Source organism: Emydura macquarii, unplaced genomic scaffold (assembly GCF_026122565.2).
Source record: "Emydura macquarii macquarii isolate MOO-44397 ecotype Brisbane River unplaced genomic scaffold, CSIRO-AGI_Emac_v2 contig_1644, whole genome shotgun sequence".
In the NCBI taxonomy this organism is placed as follows: domain Eukaryota; kingdom Metazoa; phylum Chordata; order Testudines; family Chelidae; genus Emydura; species Emydura macquarii.
In genome coordinates, this window is record NW_027131781.1 from 20,857,159 (window position 1) to 20,874,604 (window position 17,446).

Consider the following 17,446-nt stretch of genomic DNA (forward strand, 5'->3'; position numbering starts at 1 on the left):
ATTATCCTGCCATCCTCAACTTTTGCATCATCTATTCCTGCCCTTGGGCTTGCCTTTAGCCTCACAAAATGGAATAGGTTTAAAAAAAAAAATAGGGCATCAGGGGGAGAGGTACAAGACTCATATTCTGCTTTATAAAACAAATCACATATTTATTGTAATCCTCATCCTTTCTCTCTGCCATATCACCCTCTGCCTGCTGTCTTCACATTTACTTAGATTGTAAGCTCCTTGGGGCAGGGACCATCTTTTTGTTCTGTGTTTGTACAGCACCTAGCACAGTGGGGTCCTGGTCCATGACTGGCCCCTAAGCACAATCTCCATACAAATAATAATAAGTAATAATAATATGCCATAAATAAGAGAGAGCACAGTGAGTGTGACTATACAGAGAGTTAGTACACAGCAAGCTGGGGTGTAAATCTACAGCACACCAGCCTGCCAGACTCTAGATTGCTGTGTGGACTCTGCTACTGAGCACTGAGAGTACCCAGTTTGCTTTGACCTACTGATGTTTGAAACTATGGAACTTCCAGTGCACGGTAGCAGGGTCCACATGGTGATTTAGTGAACATCAGGCTGGTGCACTGTAGATTTACACGGCACTTGTTGTACACTAAATTGCTGTATAGACAAGCCCTGAAACAGCAAGTGCTTCAAAAAAGGGACCAGCCATTTTGTAATTTTGGAACGCACATTGTGGTTCTGAATAAACACCATCAATAAAAAAAGTTTAAAATAATTTGTGGAAAGTCTTTGAAGACTACATGAATACAGAAAAACTCAAAAGCCATTTAAAATTAAGAGTTTGAAAGCAACTGAATAAATCTTGATTCTTTATTATGTGAGGTAGCATGTACATTCTGAACCAGAAGCACCCAACAGAGAAGCTACTAAATGTCTTGGAGAATATTAACAAGTCTTTGACAATTGGTGGGAAGCAGGCAAAAAATTGGTCTTAATATTTGTATCCCAAAGAGTTTACCACTTAAAATATGATGAACTGCAGTAGTCAGGTTAAAGGTCTGTTAGCCAATAAGACAGAGTGGTAGTTCATATTCACAGCAGTGGTTAAAATAGTTAACAAAAAATTCCCATTGACTTCCTTATCTCCAGCTATAACATATTTTATTAAAATTAAAGAAAGACATGTGTCTAGATTCACTAGACTGCTTTCAACCTAGGGATTTGATTTCTCAAATTCCCTCAAACAAGGGATTTGATTTCCACACCACAACAAACAGGTGTGGTAAAAAGATACTTTTCTATAGTTCGTCTAAACAAAATAAGTATTTGTGAGCTTTTCACGCAGATTTGGAAACCCATAAATGAATATCTATTTTTCTCTTTTCTCCTTTGTTTTTGCACTTTGTGCAAATCTTAATTAAAAAATTGAACAGAGTAAATATTCAACAGAGTATTTTGATTCCACCACCTTTATCACAAATTGACTCCACAGTTTCATATAAGGAACCAAATCCTACAGTCATTCCCTAACATGAACAGCTGTGAGTAGTCTTATTAAACACAGGCTTCAATAGGATTATTCATTTTCGTAGGCACTATATATAATAGTCTCTGTTGGATCAGCCTGTAATCTTGCTGAGTCAGATTTTAACATTTCTCCTTTAACATTTCTAGCAAAGAGTAAATTTGGAAACCAAGTATCTTAGCATCACAAGCTTCATGTTCAGGATGCCAATTTTTATCCTAAAATGTAATTTTATATTCAAAATTAAACTGCTTTGATCACGCTACAAGTCTCAGGTTAGTAACAAATTGTATCAAAAAGAGACATTATGCTTACACAAATGACACTAAAGACTGACAACAAAAGCTGTGGGGGGAAAATTGACATAGTGAAGCTCTTTTGTAGAAGATTTCCTTGAAGAGAAGAAAAGGCAGCCAGCTTGCTCTTCAGTTAGTGCTTCGGAAGTAGCAAACAAACAACAGAGAAATGGGGTCTACGTGATCTACATACAATCATCCGTTTGTAAAGTGAAATCCGGTAGGACTGATACTTCATGGGGTCATCTGCATATAACTCCTCATAAAACTGAAAAAATAGGTACAGATTTTTTCTCTCCTCTCTTTGAGACACTGATATGTCAGCAAACACTGTACAAATAAAGTCAGGTTAAAACAAGATTAAGAAGCTCGGTTTTTTAGATAGTTTAGGTTTTGTGTCCTGCTGCTCCTGTTTCCTTCATCTGCCATAGGCAATGTTTGAGTTAGATGAATTGACATGAGTGCTAGTTATTAAAGAGTCAATTCTTATTAATGTCACTAATAATATAAAACAGTGAGAGTGAGAGTAAAGGAGAACCTATGTCAGAAGGTTATAAACCTCACTACCGCTACTGACTATGGGAATGCAGTGAACATTGAGATACTTTGATCACATCAGGGAATCCTGTTAATTCTTTCCCACTTTATCCAACAGGTGGTAGAAACCTGGCATGGATTTATCATACTATAACAGCAGAAGCAGATTCCTAAAGAATGAGTCTAAATGTGGCAAGTAATATTCCCTCCTTGGATGTGAAAAGAAAATTCCTCTGGGTTGGAATGATGTGACTGTGTGTTATCTTGGAAGGCTAGAATCCATTGAGTAACAATCTCTAAAAGGTAGCTAGATACCAAAATACAGACTAAGTATGGGAAAGGAAGAGCTATACAGATGGGAAAGCTTTTATCTAATTTTTCCAGTGGGATAAAGTTACGGCTGGGATAAACTGGTAAAAACCTTCAATCATGAATTTACTTCCAAGACCACTATCTTCAGCCCATCACCTTTATTATCTCTCACTTTCTGTCAAAACCTCAGACATTATAAATGTAACTGTACATTAAGAATGGCTGTGATATATGGAAATGGGAAAGTACATCTCTCACTTTGTTTAGAATAGGGGACCACGGTGTCAGAGCACAGGTAGGAAAACTTCCTTTCTCCTTAAAGGCAGCACAACTCAGTTTGCTATGAAAAATACATTATAGGAGAAAGATTTTTGGGTAATGAGTGACAATGTGCCTGCAATATTTCAGCAAGGGAATCCCAGAGAAAATTCCCCTTAATTAGCCTGTTAATGAACTCTGTATACCAGAAAGCATGTGCTTGAAGAGAAAAGGATGACAGGCCAGGGAATCTGTTCATTTCTTCTTTCATTCACACAAAAATGCCGTCAAATAACCAAGGAAGGAGGTAACCCCACTTGGCCAAGAGACTTCCTGGAAATGTTTGTTCCTCCAACATACAGTATAGTGCAGTGCGTGACCTAGGTAATTTGAGATAGGGGAATGAGGAAGACAGAGACTTTCTAAGACACTTAGGAGGTTACCTTCCCTCAGAGTTTTTCTAAAAACACACCTGACACTCTGTGTAATTTAGTGCGTTCCAGGGCAATTACTTTACAGACGTTTATGTGAAAACCCCAGGGATAACAGTCTCCTATGAGGGCTAATTTACAGTATCCCTACAGGAGGGGCATCAGATGTCAGATAATTAGCCCTACCATCTTTTCAATTTGGTGGTGGAACTGTAACAGGAGCTCTGGAGAGCCACCTCCAGTACAGTGCTGGTATTGAAATTCATACCAGAAAAATTTCCTCTTTTATATGATGGGCTGAAATGTTATGCCCCAACAGCATGAATTTTGTAGTCATATCACTAGCAAGTTAGTTCAGCTATTATAGTATCACCCTACCTGCAAAAATCTACTGCAAACATGCAATTAACCTTGGGAATTTCCCACTTGAAAACTGGTGACAATGTATGTGTCTCTATAGCTCTCCCTCTAAATCTCCTAGCATTTACACCGCATTAGTATCTCCCTTACCAAGTTTTCGTTAGTCAGCCGAGTGATCTCATGCTGTAGACTGGCCTCAATCCGGGCCTCGGGAGGCAGCTGTAGGTTCTGTGCTAAAAGCTGCTGCTGGCGGTTGTTCTCCTCCTTCAGACTCTGAATCTCACCCCGGAGAGCTTCCAACTCATTGTCATGACTCTTTTTCTGGGATTGAAGCTGAGATTCCAGGAGCCTACAAAAACCCAGCAAGATCTGAGCAAGACATTTAACATGAACATCCCAAACTCTCACCAGAAGTTTAAAGCTTTAGTTGCTGCGCAGGTATATTTAGCTGCTGACTTGCAAGGAAAAATGCAGAATACTCTTTAAACCCTTCAATATGCCTTCTGATTAAATTATTAAACAATGGGAGAGGCAGCAAAATAATGCTGACATTGATTTGTATTTCCTCTGTGTTTGAGCAAGTACTATCTATTGGCAGTACTGAAAACATGCCATCACATGTAATATATCCATAAATCTCTATTGTCTGGTGATGTTTCTACAGGAACCAAGAATATTTTCCAAGCTTAAATAGGTAAAATAATATTTAGAAAATGCTTTATTTGTTTAAAATAGGGCCCATATGGTATTAACAAAGAAATCATCTTCTAGGTTAATTCTGGTCAGTTAGAACCTAAAACATTCAACTGCAAATGAACATAAATCAGCCTGATTTGATACTTAAACATACATTAGACAATTTAATGGAGGATTCTTATGTGTGCTAGAAATTTGAGCTAGGGAATGGCACACAGGATTGGGACCCAAGAATTTAAATTTTAAATCCTGGCTCTACCTCTGACTCACTCTTTGATCTTGGGTCTTAAATTCTCCACACGTGAAATGGGGAGAATACCTAGTTGCTTACTTCAAATAAGTGCTGTGTGAATTAATTTGTCGTTGTAAGGTAGCATAAGACTACGTCTACATTACACACCATTGGCAGCTGCTGAAAGGAAGGTGCAGTGTAGACGTACCCTTCGAGTGCTATGATTCACTCTTTGGGGTATGTACACATGCAGGAAATGGCATTAGTAGTGACGTTGACACTCTATCAGAAACACCTTCAGGGTTTAAATATGAATAAGGCAGACAAGTTTAAAGTTAAAGTTTAAAGTTGAACAAGCAAGTGAAGGCAAATAGTCATTTACCTTATAGCAGTCTGTCTCTTGCTCTAGCGCTTGTGGATTATATAGCGCTAGGACAAGAAACGAAAGACGCAAAACGACCACTCTCCATCCCTCTGTGCAATACATTCACTATTCTAAATTAGTGCTTAGCAGACTTACAAAACAAGGTTAGGTTTAGGATGTGTTAGCACAAGGAAAGGAAAGACATTAGTTAACCGCATTCATTACAAAGTATCTGTTTTGGTAGCTGCTACTTTGTAAATGTATAGGGATTAAAAACAATGCTAAACTAATGGATTTCACAAATGGAAGACTACGGACATTCTAGGAAAATTTTCAAAGATGAACACACACTGTGAATGAGTGACTGTATTTGCTTACAAGATGCTATGTGCGCTTGGCCAATTAGATGCCCAACTAGCATTGAACACACATTTGCACATGTTGCAGTCATTGTACACACATTTTTACATGCCAACCTATCATTTGAAAATTTCTTCCTATCTTTGAAAGTTAAATTTTGAATGGACATATCTTTTAGCATTGCCCACTCCAAGATCATTGTGTACAATTACTTAACCTCAGAATAAGGAAAGTAACAAGAAAAATCTTTAAAAGAAAATAAAAAGTACACAGAAACTTTTTAAACGAAAGCATTAAAAATCAATGAAATCACTGTGCTTCTTCAAATTGAAAAACCATAAAGGAAACCATTTCAAAACACAAGAAGTAGCATATAGTTATAAAGACTCTTTCATTTCAGTTGTAGGACTGCAGGTTTTTTATATTGTCTATTGCAGTGTACACATTTTGTATTGGATCCTATTTTCACTGCTTCAGCCATCTTAAGATTTTAATGGCATACCTTCACAGGTAGAAAGGTTCACAGACCAGGCTTTAAGTAATTCTTCTATTCTTTGTAGAAAATGAGTATGATAAATTATTTTTTAACTAAGAAGAAACATTGCAGCTAAAGCAATTCCATAGCAGGGGGCATAGTTAGTAAGAAGAGAGAATGCAAAATGAAGAAAAGCCCATTCTGGTAACCTGTTGGCTTGTTTTAACCCTTCATAAACCAGCCATAGTTCTCCATCCTCATTCAGCGTATGATAGTCCTGAAGAGATTGTCTTCCAAGCAAAGTGTTTAAAAAAATGCAAAACACAAAAGGAATACATGATGGTGATGAGAGGACACATTAACATGGGAAGTAAATGTTAAATTACAGTTATTAATGGGCGACATGGTACACAATACTTTAATCTATACAGCTGTAAAGCTACTTAGTAAAATATTGATGAATTTGTTTGCACGTAGTTTCACTAACTGAGCAATTGCATTCTGAATGTTAAAGAACAGTGTGGCTTGCTGCATTTCATAATATTAAAAAATATGTATAATTATAAATTGCAATGACAACTGCTAGAGAAGTGTTACCAGAGACAAGAGGAATGGCACACACAAAAAAAGAAGGGTATCATTCACAGATTATTTTAGCACTCGCGTCAGTTACAAGCATGGATGATGGAAACCTTGGGAAGCTTGATTTTGCATTTATATATTAGTATTTAGAGCATTAATTTGAATTTTACAAATAGCAGTCTTACCCATCAAAATACATGAAACCCCAAATACAAATGCATTTAGGGACTCCAGTCTCATCTTGATGCAACTCAAAGTATGGCATAACATAAGTGAGAAAGAAGTGGGCTCAAAGTTATTATGATAAGCAAAATAAAGAGAAAACATACCTGTTTGTTTCCTTTAACCCAATATATGCCTGTGCTATTTCTCCTTTGTCTTTCATCTTCTGTACATCCTCCAAGAGGATTGTAGAATCTGTCATAGTATTCTGTGGGGGAAAAAATTTAGTTCCAGGGTAAGGTTCAACACTTCCAAATTAAATAGGGCTAGATTTTGCCATCTTTACTCGAGTTGAATGGCACCTTACTCCTTGTGTAACCACACTGAAATGAATAGTTCTGCTTGGGAGAAAAAGGGTGACAGAATCTGGTACATAGCCTCTACATTTCATAAAGACAAACTATATTTTAATAAGTACCCTACACAACTGAAATATCTCTAACTCTATCTACCAAATGTGTGTGTGTGTCTCTTTACCTCCTCTCCTCATCTCCCCAACATCTAAAGGGAATAACATAAACCTCATGAAACAGTGAATTCACATTTTATTTTGAATTCTCATGAACTGTCATCTTATAATGTTTAACTATAAGCAACATAATTTTCAAAAGATGTGTTCAAGTCACAAATACATTTCATTGCTACTTATGCTTCATAAACGGTGACATTAAAATCAGATTTGAAACCTCACAAATAATTTCCATTTCTACCTTTACACATTTTTAAAGGTTACTTTGGAAAGTCTGCTGTAATTTACACTGGCAAATTTTGCAAGTAAGAGATGATCACCACCTCGCTTGTTCAACGAAGAGTTCAAGATGCACAGTTCAATTTTTGCTACAGCATTTTCCCTTTTTCTTCAGATAAGCTCAATAATATTTTTATTGGATTTCTCCAGCCACATCTGCCAAGTTGATTTTAATCTTGTATCATTTTATGTGGATGATAATGTACTGAAGCCACATGACTTTAATGGATCCCAGTAACTAAAGCCTGACATTTCTCTCTCTCTCTCACAACAATTAAGTCCCACTTCTCTGAGCAAGACTATTACAAAGCATTTAAGACTTAGCTTGCACAGAAGATATTTGCACCATAGGTCTGTACACTTAGAATGCAGTTTTACCAGATTTGTGCCTTATAGTATGAGAAGTGACAAAGCATATGACCTCCCTACAGTTATTACCAGTTTCCTTGTTAGCCCAGAGTAATCTTTTCCAATTGCAAAACCATAAAGGTAAGGAATTATTATAGCAACTACGATGTTATTCTACATTTTTTAAGTAAAACTGCTATAACTCTGTCTGCCAGCCCAATCAATCTGCAACACACTGTACGTGAATATTCTGATCATTGTGTTGTTGCAAGAAATGCTATTTACTCTCAGATCTCCAGGGTTGCTGCTCATGGTATAGTCATAGTAATATCTGAATGAAAGGCCTTCATTACAGACAAAATGTCCGGAATATAACTATTCTTTCTTTCTTGGCTCTGTGCCTTGTACCTAAAACTTCTAATCAACAAGCTTTCAGCCTGTCCTGCCAACATTTTAGGTTGTAGTGCTCTACAGTAAGTCATGAGTGTGTTACCTTTGACACATTACAAACGAACACTGGAAAGCAATGCAATTGTTTGCATCATAGACTCTTATGCGTGATTTACAAAATTATATAGTAGTAGTATTACCTTCTTTAAAAGGGACCTGATTCCTAATTTCTCTTGAAACTGTGTTGCTCTTATTCTACAAACACCTCTGATAAGATACATGAATTTAACTGACTGCATAAATTCAAGGGAATTTTAATTTCATCTTTAAGTTACCATAACCTACCAGTTTCATCTTAGCTCTGAATTGTTAATATGTTTGTTTTAAAGGACTTCCAGATTAGTTCTCTTCTTGTTCCCTCAAGGAATATGAGAAAGATCTCTTCAATTAGTGCAAAGTGTGAGCACTAAACTTCAAACATCTCAAAGCTATCTGTGAGCTAGTGAAGTGACAGCTCAAACATATTTCATATTTCATGATGTTTTTAGCTTGTAAGAAATACGTTTTACTGCAGTGAAAAAAATATTTACCTTATCCTCCTGGTAATCAAATCAGCAAACAGGAAAGAAGAGAAACAACTAATCAGCAAATTCTGTTCCTGCCATAGCTGTCCAAACTAACAATAAAAAATTATCTGCAAACTTATCGTTGTCCACCCCATTGGTCACCTTTTTATTTCCTTTGTATTCATACAGGTGTCAAAACAACACTTGCATCTTGTTGTTAGGAACAATTTAGTCTAAGATTTATTTATAATATTTAAAATATCTCATTAACAGGTTTTGTTCCCTTTATAACTAATTATACTAAAAATTAAGACATGCACAGCCCATGTATAACAGACCTTCAGTATATTTAAAATGAGGGCAAACATCCCTTTTCAGTATCAGGGGAAAAAGGCAATTTCCACACTCAGTCCACGGTGGTCTTACAAAGCTCTGGATGGCTCACTCCTCCAATCCAATGACCATGTCTACCTGTTTGGTGTTATTTGCAAACTCCTAATGTTTTTAGTTTGAAGAGCTATTACTTTGAAGCTGAGTCCGCTTTTGAAACTATGAAAGATCCTAAATATCTCATCATCAGTACTATGGATTTACTCTCCTTGAAGATATGTACTTCAGGGGACTTTGATGGTACATCTTGCTCTTGATAAAATAGCATGGTAACTATGGACCATTCAGCTGGACTATGCAAAACATTGTAAATTATCCTTTTGACCCTTTCTTGCTACTTGGAAACAAAGAAGGGTGATCATTTATGTTCAGACTTAAATCTGGAAGAAACACTTCCTGCTACCTCCTACTGAACTATGAGCTGGGGGGTTTATAGGAGGACTTCTGGGAACTGTGGTAAATTTGCCAACTGAACTAAATATTCATTAGGGGCTAGTACAGTTCATGCTTCATCACCAACCAGTTGACAGTGATTTCTGCATTGCTCACCAATTAAGTAATTTAAATGCCAGGGGTAGGGGGCTCTGAGTTTTCTGCACCAGAAATACAGCATAATTTCAATCAATGCTCTTCAATTATTTTTGCTGCCAACTCTAAATATGTCCAGGCTTTAGAACTTTATCAGAATAAAGTTAACAATTAAGCATGCACTTAGCAGTCAGGGGAAAGAAATATTGTTGGCAGTTTAACTAAGTTCTAAGTTAAATCCTTTGCCAATTTCTTATGTAAATAATCATCTTCTGAAGATCTTGGTCAAAATGTCAATAAATCAGCCTGGTCAGACTAACTATAGCTATTTTAAGGAAAACAGTTGGCTTGCAGGCCAGAAATCAGTCTAGTTAATGGAATTTTCCACTTTGGTCTATTTTGATTTTGTGTTCTTATAACAACCCCTGCTCACCCCTAGAACGGCTTTAAAGGACCATGTGTAGATTGGGCCAAACCAGTTTCCCTCCCCATATAAGAAAATCATCACAACACTGCCAGGTAAAATGTAGTAGCTCAATGCTGCAATTTAACTTTACTTCCCAGTACATCTGCAGGCTATTACTTACCTTGGGTTGAATAGCCTCCTTCTGACTCACCAGCTGAGATCTCAAGATGAGGACTTCTTCCTTGCGCACCTCCAGCTCCTCACTTACTGAGGTCAGCTGATCCAGGAGGACTCTGTAGGCAGGGGCACCAGGAGCAGTCACCTCTGGAGGGCGCTTTTCCATAAGAGCCTTCTGCAGCTCATTCAGCTCATTCTTCAGTTTCTTGTTCTCAGATTCAAGTTCTTGACGCTGCAAAAAATAAAGACATTCCCATCACTTAGCACAACCCCTTCTATTTCTCCACAACAGTTCAATAGAATTATGAACAAAGGATAGAAGTGTTAAAACTATGAATCACTATGGGGAAAATCTCTCCCTTTCCTCTGATTTCTTTGCCATAGGGAACAGTGCCTACAAGGATTTCGCTAACTGGTCTACCCTTTGTCTCAGATGTAAAACCAGAAATCCCTTCATCACACACATCCCATACAGGCTCAGCTGAAAAATGTCCATTAACCTCTTCTTCCTCTATTCTTCCCTGAACAAAACATTTTGAAATAATTCCTATGAGACCCAAACCATCTTGGGCCTAGCAGGGCTCTCAAGATGCTGAAGTGTGCAGCACGTGGCTTTCTCAAACAAACTATGGAAATGGGACATAAATCACCTATTTGGTATGGTCCACTGTATGAATGAGATCAGCAAAGCCATAGGCTAAGACATGGGTGTATTTATTTTATAAAGTGGCCTTAAACCCAGTTTAACCAGCCTGCAGAGAACTCCCCGTGTGTAAGGAGCTCTTCCTGTAGTGTAGTCCCCTGCCATGCCTCCTATGGCTCAGAGTGGACAATTATACCATAAAATGTTTATTGAGAAGGTTCTTCCCGATTCTTCCTCCTGTTGACTTATGTCCTGAAGCAGGAGGAGTGATATTACTCACTATCCTAGCTAGTGTAACTGGTGATAACATTCTTTCTAATCCTTTAAATACTAGAAGCCTCCGATCCGGAATTACCTTGAGTGACTCATACTCCAGCTCTGCGCCTCTTATTGGGGGCCTTTCCTCCTCCTAGGAAAGAACATAGACAAAAGTAAAAATAAATCCCATCCTTCAACTGTTACTAACAAGAGTGAAGGCAGAAAAAGGAGAATGTGCCTTTTGCAGTCATGAGTTAAAGCCATCTTTTCTGGGAAACTGAATACAATATATTTAGCCTTATACATCTGAGTGTTGTGTGTGGAATGTTTACATTACCTTGTTTCATTTACTTCTTGTGCTTATCATAGATAAATAAATAAAATCAGGTGCAAATTGGTAAAGTTACTGAACAGGGACAGAGAAGATCTACTCTAAATACTGAATGCAAAGAGGCTCAAGAAATCCATCAACGAAAGGGAAATGAGAAATAGGATTGCCAAAATAGGATTCAAGTTTCTAGAATTATTTCAAGAATGTAAATCAGAGGCAAGCCTGAAAAAAATCCCCTACATCTGGATAAAGATCCAAACTCATTGTCTTGATTCTTTCTGTAAGGTAAATACTGAAGAGAACAAGAATTGTTTAAATAGAGTGTTAAGTGTTAGTGCACTTAACACAAGCATCACAGTTTTCAAAGGCACTAATTACCCTCAGCTCCTATTGAGTTCAGTGATGGGTTCTTTAGCACCTTTGAAAAAAACAACATCAGCCCCACAGAAATGCTCATCTCTCTCACCAAAAGTAGTAGTCCCAATAAAAGATATTACTTCACCCACCTTGTCTTTCAAAGTTCCGTCCACTTATTTTCAATGCCACAACATGGATTTAGGAGCCTGAATTTAGGTAGTCAGGCTTGTAATGTTTGGCCAAAGAAAGTACTAATGGAATAGATGGTTTTATACAAACCATTCAGCAGGCTACACTGTCTGCGTGTTACTCAGGTGGGAACAACATGAGGTCCTCATGTGACTGGCTAGATGCACTCTACCTTAGTCTTGGCGCGGAGAGCCAGTTCCTCCTTCCTGTCCAGTTCATCCTGCAAGGATTGCTTTTCCTGCTCCAGCTCTGTAACCCGTTTCTGCAGCTTGAGGAACAGAGACATGTCCAGCTGTGCCTTTTTCTCACTTGGCTCCTGCTTGAGGAAGAACACAATGGAGTCAAGAAGTGTCACCTTTCCATGTCAAGAGCACAGGGTATTGTGAGAAGAGAAGAGAGAGAGATTGGGGAAACAGAATGATTGGGAGCATATATATGTTACTTGATTCTGAGAGTTGCATACTGGCTGCAAAATGTATCATTAACCTTCAAAAGATTATTTTAAAAGGAATCGATTAGTATCAAAGGTATCTAGCCTAGAGCTTTAAAGGCAGAAAGATCTAGATACTAACTCTAAGGCATAAAGTCTAATTAATCATACCTCTTTTTCTTACTTGTTTGGAGGGGGGAGGGAGAAAAGAAATAAGTTTGTGGTTAGACTCACTATGAAACAAACTTTAAGTCCAGGCAAACATTTCTTAATTTTTAAAATTATTATTGCTGTTAGGTTCTTTAGTTAAAAGCAAAGTACTACAAAATTTATTTATTTAGACCCACCATTAAGCAACCCACACAAACTGGGATGTTAAATATAAAAGTTACCAGAAGTCAGTGATTTGGGTACATTCCTGCCCTTTTCCTTATACTATTATAGCTGCACTGTATACACTTGGATTAATCAACTAGCTTTCTCTTGGTATCCTGGTGTAAAGGCCATCATTTGTAATTCAAAGTTGTAATGGAACTTGTTGGAGGCAAATATTTTATAGCATATCATGTTTCAATGAAGACTAAGCAGTTACTGTGGAGTGCACCCTGATTTTTTAAAGCCTAGAAAGAATATTAGAAAATATACAACAGTGCATATATAAGGCAAGTAATATAAGGCAAGTAAAGCATTATCACATTTTAGTATACAATGATCACAAATGACAAAAAATACCAGATACAAATTCTGCAGAGACGGAGGGTGTTTAAATCTGGGGTTCTGGCTTGAAATTCTCTCTACTTTTTTGGATACCATTTACTATTGTAAGCCTTTAGGTTTAACTGTTTTTTCATTTTTAATAAGTTAAATTAATGGAGATTTAATTTCTAATTGCTGCAGCGTGTACACAGTCCTGTTACTTTATTCATTAACATTCAAAAGAACAAAATTGCCATGAAGCATTTTTTTGGCAAAAAAAACCACAGCGGTTAAATAAGGCTGCCAGTCAATGTAAGAAAAAACATTTGGATCTCATGAGAAATGCTATTATATGCCACTACACATATCAGTTTCCATCTATCCATAGAGATCAGTAGGCTAGCACAAAGTAAATTACCTATGAAACGATGGGGTCTAAATTAGCAGTTTCCACTCAAGAAAGAGATCTTGGAGTCACTGTGGATAGTTCTCTAAAAACATTTGCTCAATGTGTAGCAGCAGTCAAAAAAGCTAACAGAATGTTAGGAACCATTAGGAAAGGAATAGATAATAAAATAGAAAATGTCATAATTCCACTATATAAATCCATGCTACCCACACCTTGAATACTGCATGAAGTTCTGTTCACCCATATCCATATCTTAAAAAAGATATATTAGAACTAGAAAAGATACAGAGAAGGGTAACAAAAATGGTCAGTGTCTGGAACAGCTTCCATATAAGAAGAGATTGAAAAGACTTGGACTCTTCAACTTAGAAAAGAGATGGCTAAGGGGGTATATGATAGACGTCTATAAAATCAGGAACTGTATGGAGAAAGTGAATAGGAAACTGTTATTTACTCCTTCACAGAACACAAGAACTAGGAGTCACCCAATGAAATGAATAGGCAGCAGATTTAAAACAAACACTTCTTCTCACAAGGCACAGTCAACCTGTGGAACTCATTGCCAGGTGATGTTGTAAAGGCCAAAAGTATAACTGGGTCCAAAAAGGAATTAGATAAATTAATGGAGGATATGTCCATCAATGGCTATTAGCTGAGATGATCAGGAATGCAACCCCATCCTCCAACTGCCAGAAGCTGGGACTGGACAACAGGGGGATGGCTCACTCTATAATTGCCCTGTTTTGTTCACTTGATCTGAAGCATCTGGCATTGGCCACTGTCAGAAGACAGGATATTGGGCTAGATGGACTACTGGTCTAACCCAGTATGGCCATTCTTATGAAAAACTGACATAGAAATGCATGACATCTGGAGGATCTACTCAAAATGTGACTTGATTTCAACAGTCTGTCTAAGGAGGAGTTGCAGGAACAATAATGGCAGTCAGTAAAACCCAACTATGAAGACACCTGACAAAGCCCCTCTAAATCAGCATTATTCAGTAGGTGAGGAAGGAGTGACATGCTGTCCAACCACCCACAGTCAAGTGTGGAGACAGAAGTCTAAAAGAAAAGAAAGTTGAGTAGAAAATGCTGTCCATCTCCTCACTAGCATAGCACAGGTCAGCCCATGAATCTGATGGCCCTTTGACATGTTTGTAGTCATGTCATAAGACGTTTCTATGTGTTTTTTTTTTTAATTGGATTACGTTAAGAAAGACTTGCCGATAGCACTAATTATGAATAATTCAGGTGTAACTGCGTAGGCAGTAGAAGAGCTGAGTAATCATTCTGGAAAAATTCCAAATAACACAAGATTCAAATTAATGCATGCTAGAGGTTACAGTAATGAAACACCTTTCAAGTTTTCTTCTTCTGTATGGCATAGACAAAAAAATACCTCAACATGATATTCTCCTCACTGAAAGTGAAATTCACCCCAGAGAAAAGGGCCCACAAATACAGCCTTTTAACTCGGGCTTTAAGTGACACAGAGAACTTTGAGTGGCCAGTTTCCATTGACGCAAACTTCACTCAAAGTGCATGAGAAATGCATGACATTTTATGACACTGATGCAGCAGTTTTGTAAACTTGAGTAGTACTCAGCAACTATATTTGTTGCTACCTCCCTAGTTAGTTATTGGGAGAATGATTAGCTACTTGTGCCTCTCTCAGCTTTTAAATATAGTGTATAGAGGTTTCTTTTCAGCCATCCTCAAACTGTGTTTGAGTGCTCACTTTTGAGCATGCAACTGATTGTGCCTGCAAAAGTTGCCAGGCAACTGTTTCACATGTGTAAATCAGACACCTGTGGGACCAACTACCCTATATTCATTCACTGTGATTTAAAGAAAATTAAAAATATATTTTTACTGAAACCATTTTATGTAGGATTGCGGAGATACACAATATGCTGAGTCACTCAAAGAAAATGGGACATGGAGGACTAAAGCATTAGATTCTTGATACTGAGATTTGCCAGTCACAAAGAAAAGATGGGCACAGATTTGCTAGTGATCAATGAAAAGTACTGTAGTTTCTATAACATTACCTCCATTCTCAGTGGTAAGTCTTCTGCCTCCGTAATCTCAGAGCTAAATGTATATTCAGATTCATTGCTGCTGTGTGTGGAATCTGTTCTTTTATGCCCAGGCTTGGGGATGCTCTGAAGTGCAAATAAAATGAGTCAGTACCAGCATTATAGTCACCTGCCCTAACCCAGTGCTTAGCTTCTAGTGCTCAGATTTACTCCACAACAATCATAACTTTGGGATTTGAGATACTTGTTCCTCTGTGCCACCTGAAGCCTAGGCACATGGATGACATTGTGTAATCAAGACTCTGGGGAAACGTCAGCTTCTTCTGCATTATGAAAATTTTGCTTGTGGGAGCAGTAGAAGTGAGCAATAATGTAATGTTTTGTGGGAAGGGAAACATGCATATATAGGGAAGCCAGTGGCAGCCCAGGATTCAGAAGAGGCAAGGAAACTCTTAAGTTATATATTCCACTCTATGATTTTCAATTCCTCATGCTACATACACACAAAAAGCTTTAGAACTACTGCAAAATTGAAAGTGAATAAATTTGGTACTAATTAAACTGGGGGGCTAGTAAACTGGGGAGTAGCATGTTTGAATACTCCAGTGTAAAAATGAGATCAATAAAGCATGTAGCTACAACTAACAGAGTATCAGAAAAGATTTTAAAGCCCCCACATAATTTAAGACAAAAAGTTCTTCACAAGATCTGAAAAGGAGTTTAAAAATAGGTTAGCCGACATGAAGTGTTTTGGTTGAGCAAAAGAAATCAGATTAGGAGCTAAGGTTTAAGGGGCAAATTCTGCTTTTGCATACAGGCAAACAATTCCCATGCCCACAGATTTCTGAACAGAATCTGACCCTAAATTATTTTGCTGCGTTTTGTTAAAATACAGTCCGCGAACAGCACATAATTCTCCTATTGTTTAAATCACTCACCACCATCAGATTCACCTCATCCTTCAGATCATCATAGCGTTCCTCTAAGCGGCTGAACTCATTCAGCAGATTCTGGTACCTTAACCTTTCATCATTCAGGTCTAGCTCCAGCTGTTTCGTTTCCTCAATAAGCTTTTTCTCCATGTTCTCTGTCACCAAAAACATGAAACCGAAGTGTGAACAAGATACACTTAATCTGTGATGTCCATATTCGGTAGATACAGTATAAAGTGAGATACTGTATGCATAAGTATGCAAAGAACACAAACTGTACAAACGGTGCTGTTTAAAAACAAAAGAAGCCTTATGCCATTTTAATGTCATTGCAGGAAATTGTTGCATCAAAGACATAAAAGGCTAAAAAATTCATTAGGGTAACAATAGAAGGATTCACTCAGTCAGTAAAATCTAAATCATTTCTCCATTGTCTGCCACCTAATAATTTGGGGTGGCAGCAGTAAAATTGTTTATCCTACTCTGCTTTTGTATTACACTAGTCTAGTATCTAAAGATGGCATCTCCATTTGTACACATCTTCAATGTAAAATGAGGGTAATCTTGGGTCTTCTGAATCTTTCGCCACAAAATCACTTACTAAGATGCAACAATACATCTGTTATTTGTTTGAGCGCTATTAGAAAAACATGCTGTTGGTCTGTGTGTGGTTTCCTCCGATGTTCTGGATAATGCAAAGAGCAAAGTATACTATGCAATATGATGCTGCACAAGAGTTTAGAAAGCAACAGACAACCCTACAAAGGAGGTGGTGTGTGTGTGGTGGAGAGACTGCAATAAAGTGGATTTAATTTTCTCTTAATAGAAATTAAGATAATTTTCAGAGAGTAGATTCAGAAGCAATCATCAAAACTCAGATGCCCTGTGCTGGATAACAGTATGATATCCATTTCAGCTCTGTACATATACAGAGCCCAGTTGTTTCAACTTGAGTGTGCAAATACCACATTTATGCATTCAAAAAGAATT

General features: G+C 37.5%; 1 protein-coding gene across 6 annotated transcripts in view; it reads right to left on the reverse strand.

The window, feature by feature from the left end:
• Window positions 1-17,446, reverse strand: part of MYO5A (myosin VA) — a 98,107-nt gene that overhangs the window by 13,980 nt on the left and 66,681 nt on the right. For 2 of the 6 annotated variants that reach the window (XR_010921319.1, XM_067555852.1), the window contains 8 exons: window positions 16,463-16,611; window positions 15,537-15,650; window positions 12,121-12,264; window positions 11,169-11,222; window positions 10,175-10,402; window positions 6,725-6,825; window positions 3,837-4,035; window positions 1,982-2,056 (listed from right to left, as the gene is read on the reverse strand). Coding sequence is in view for 5 of the 6 variants with exons in the window: in XM_067555852.1 (XP_067411953.1) it covers window positions 1,982-2,056; window positions 3,837-4,035; window positions 6,725-6,825; window positions 10,175-10,402; window positions 11,169-11,222; window positions 12,121-12,264; window positions 15,537-15,650; window positions 16,463-16,611 (1,064 nt within the window). In the remaining variant the exon portion in view is untranslated. Of the gene's footprint in view, window positions 1-1,981; window positions 2,057-3,836; window positions 4,036-6,022; window positions 6,104-6,724; window positions 6,826-8,693; window positions 8,703-10,174; window positions 10,403-11,168; window positions 11,223-12,120; window positions 12,265-15,536; window positions 15,651-16,462; window positions 16,612-17,446 lie in introns of all 6 variants that reach the window. The other 4 variants (XM_067555853.1, XM_067555854.1, XM_067555855.1 and 1 more) reach the window with 4 other exon arrangements.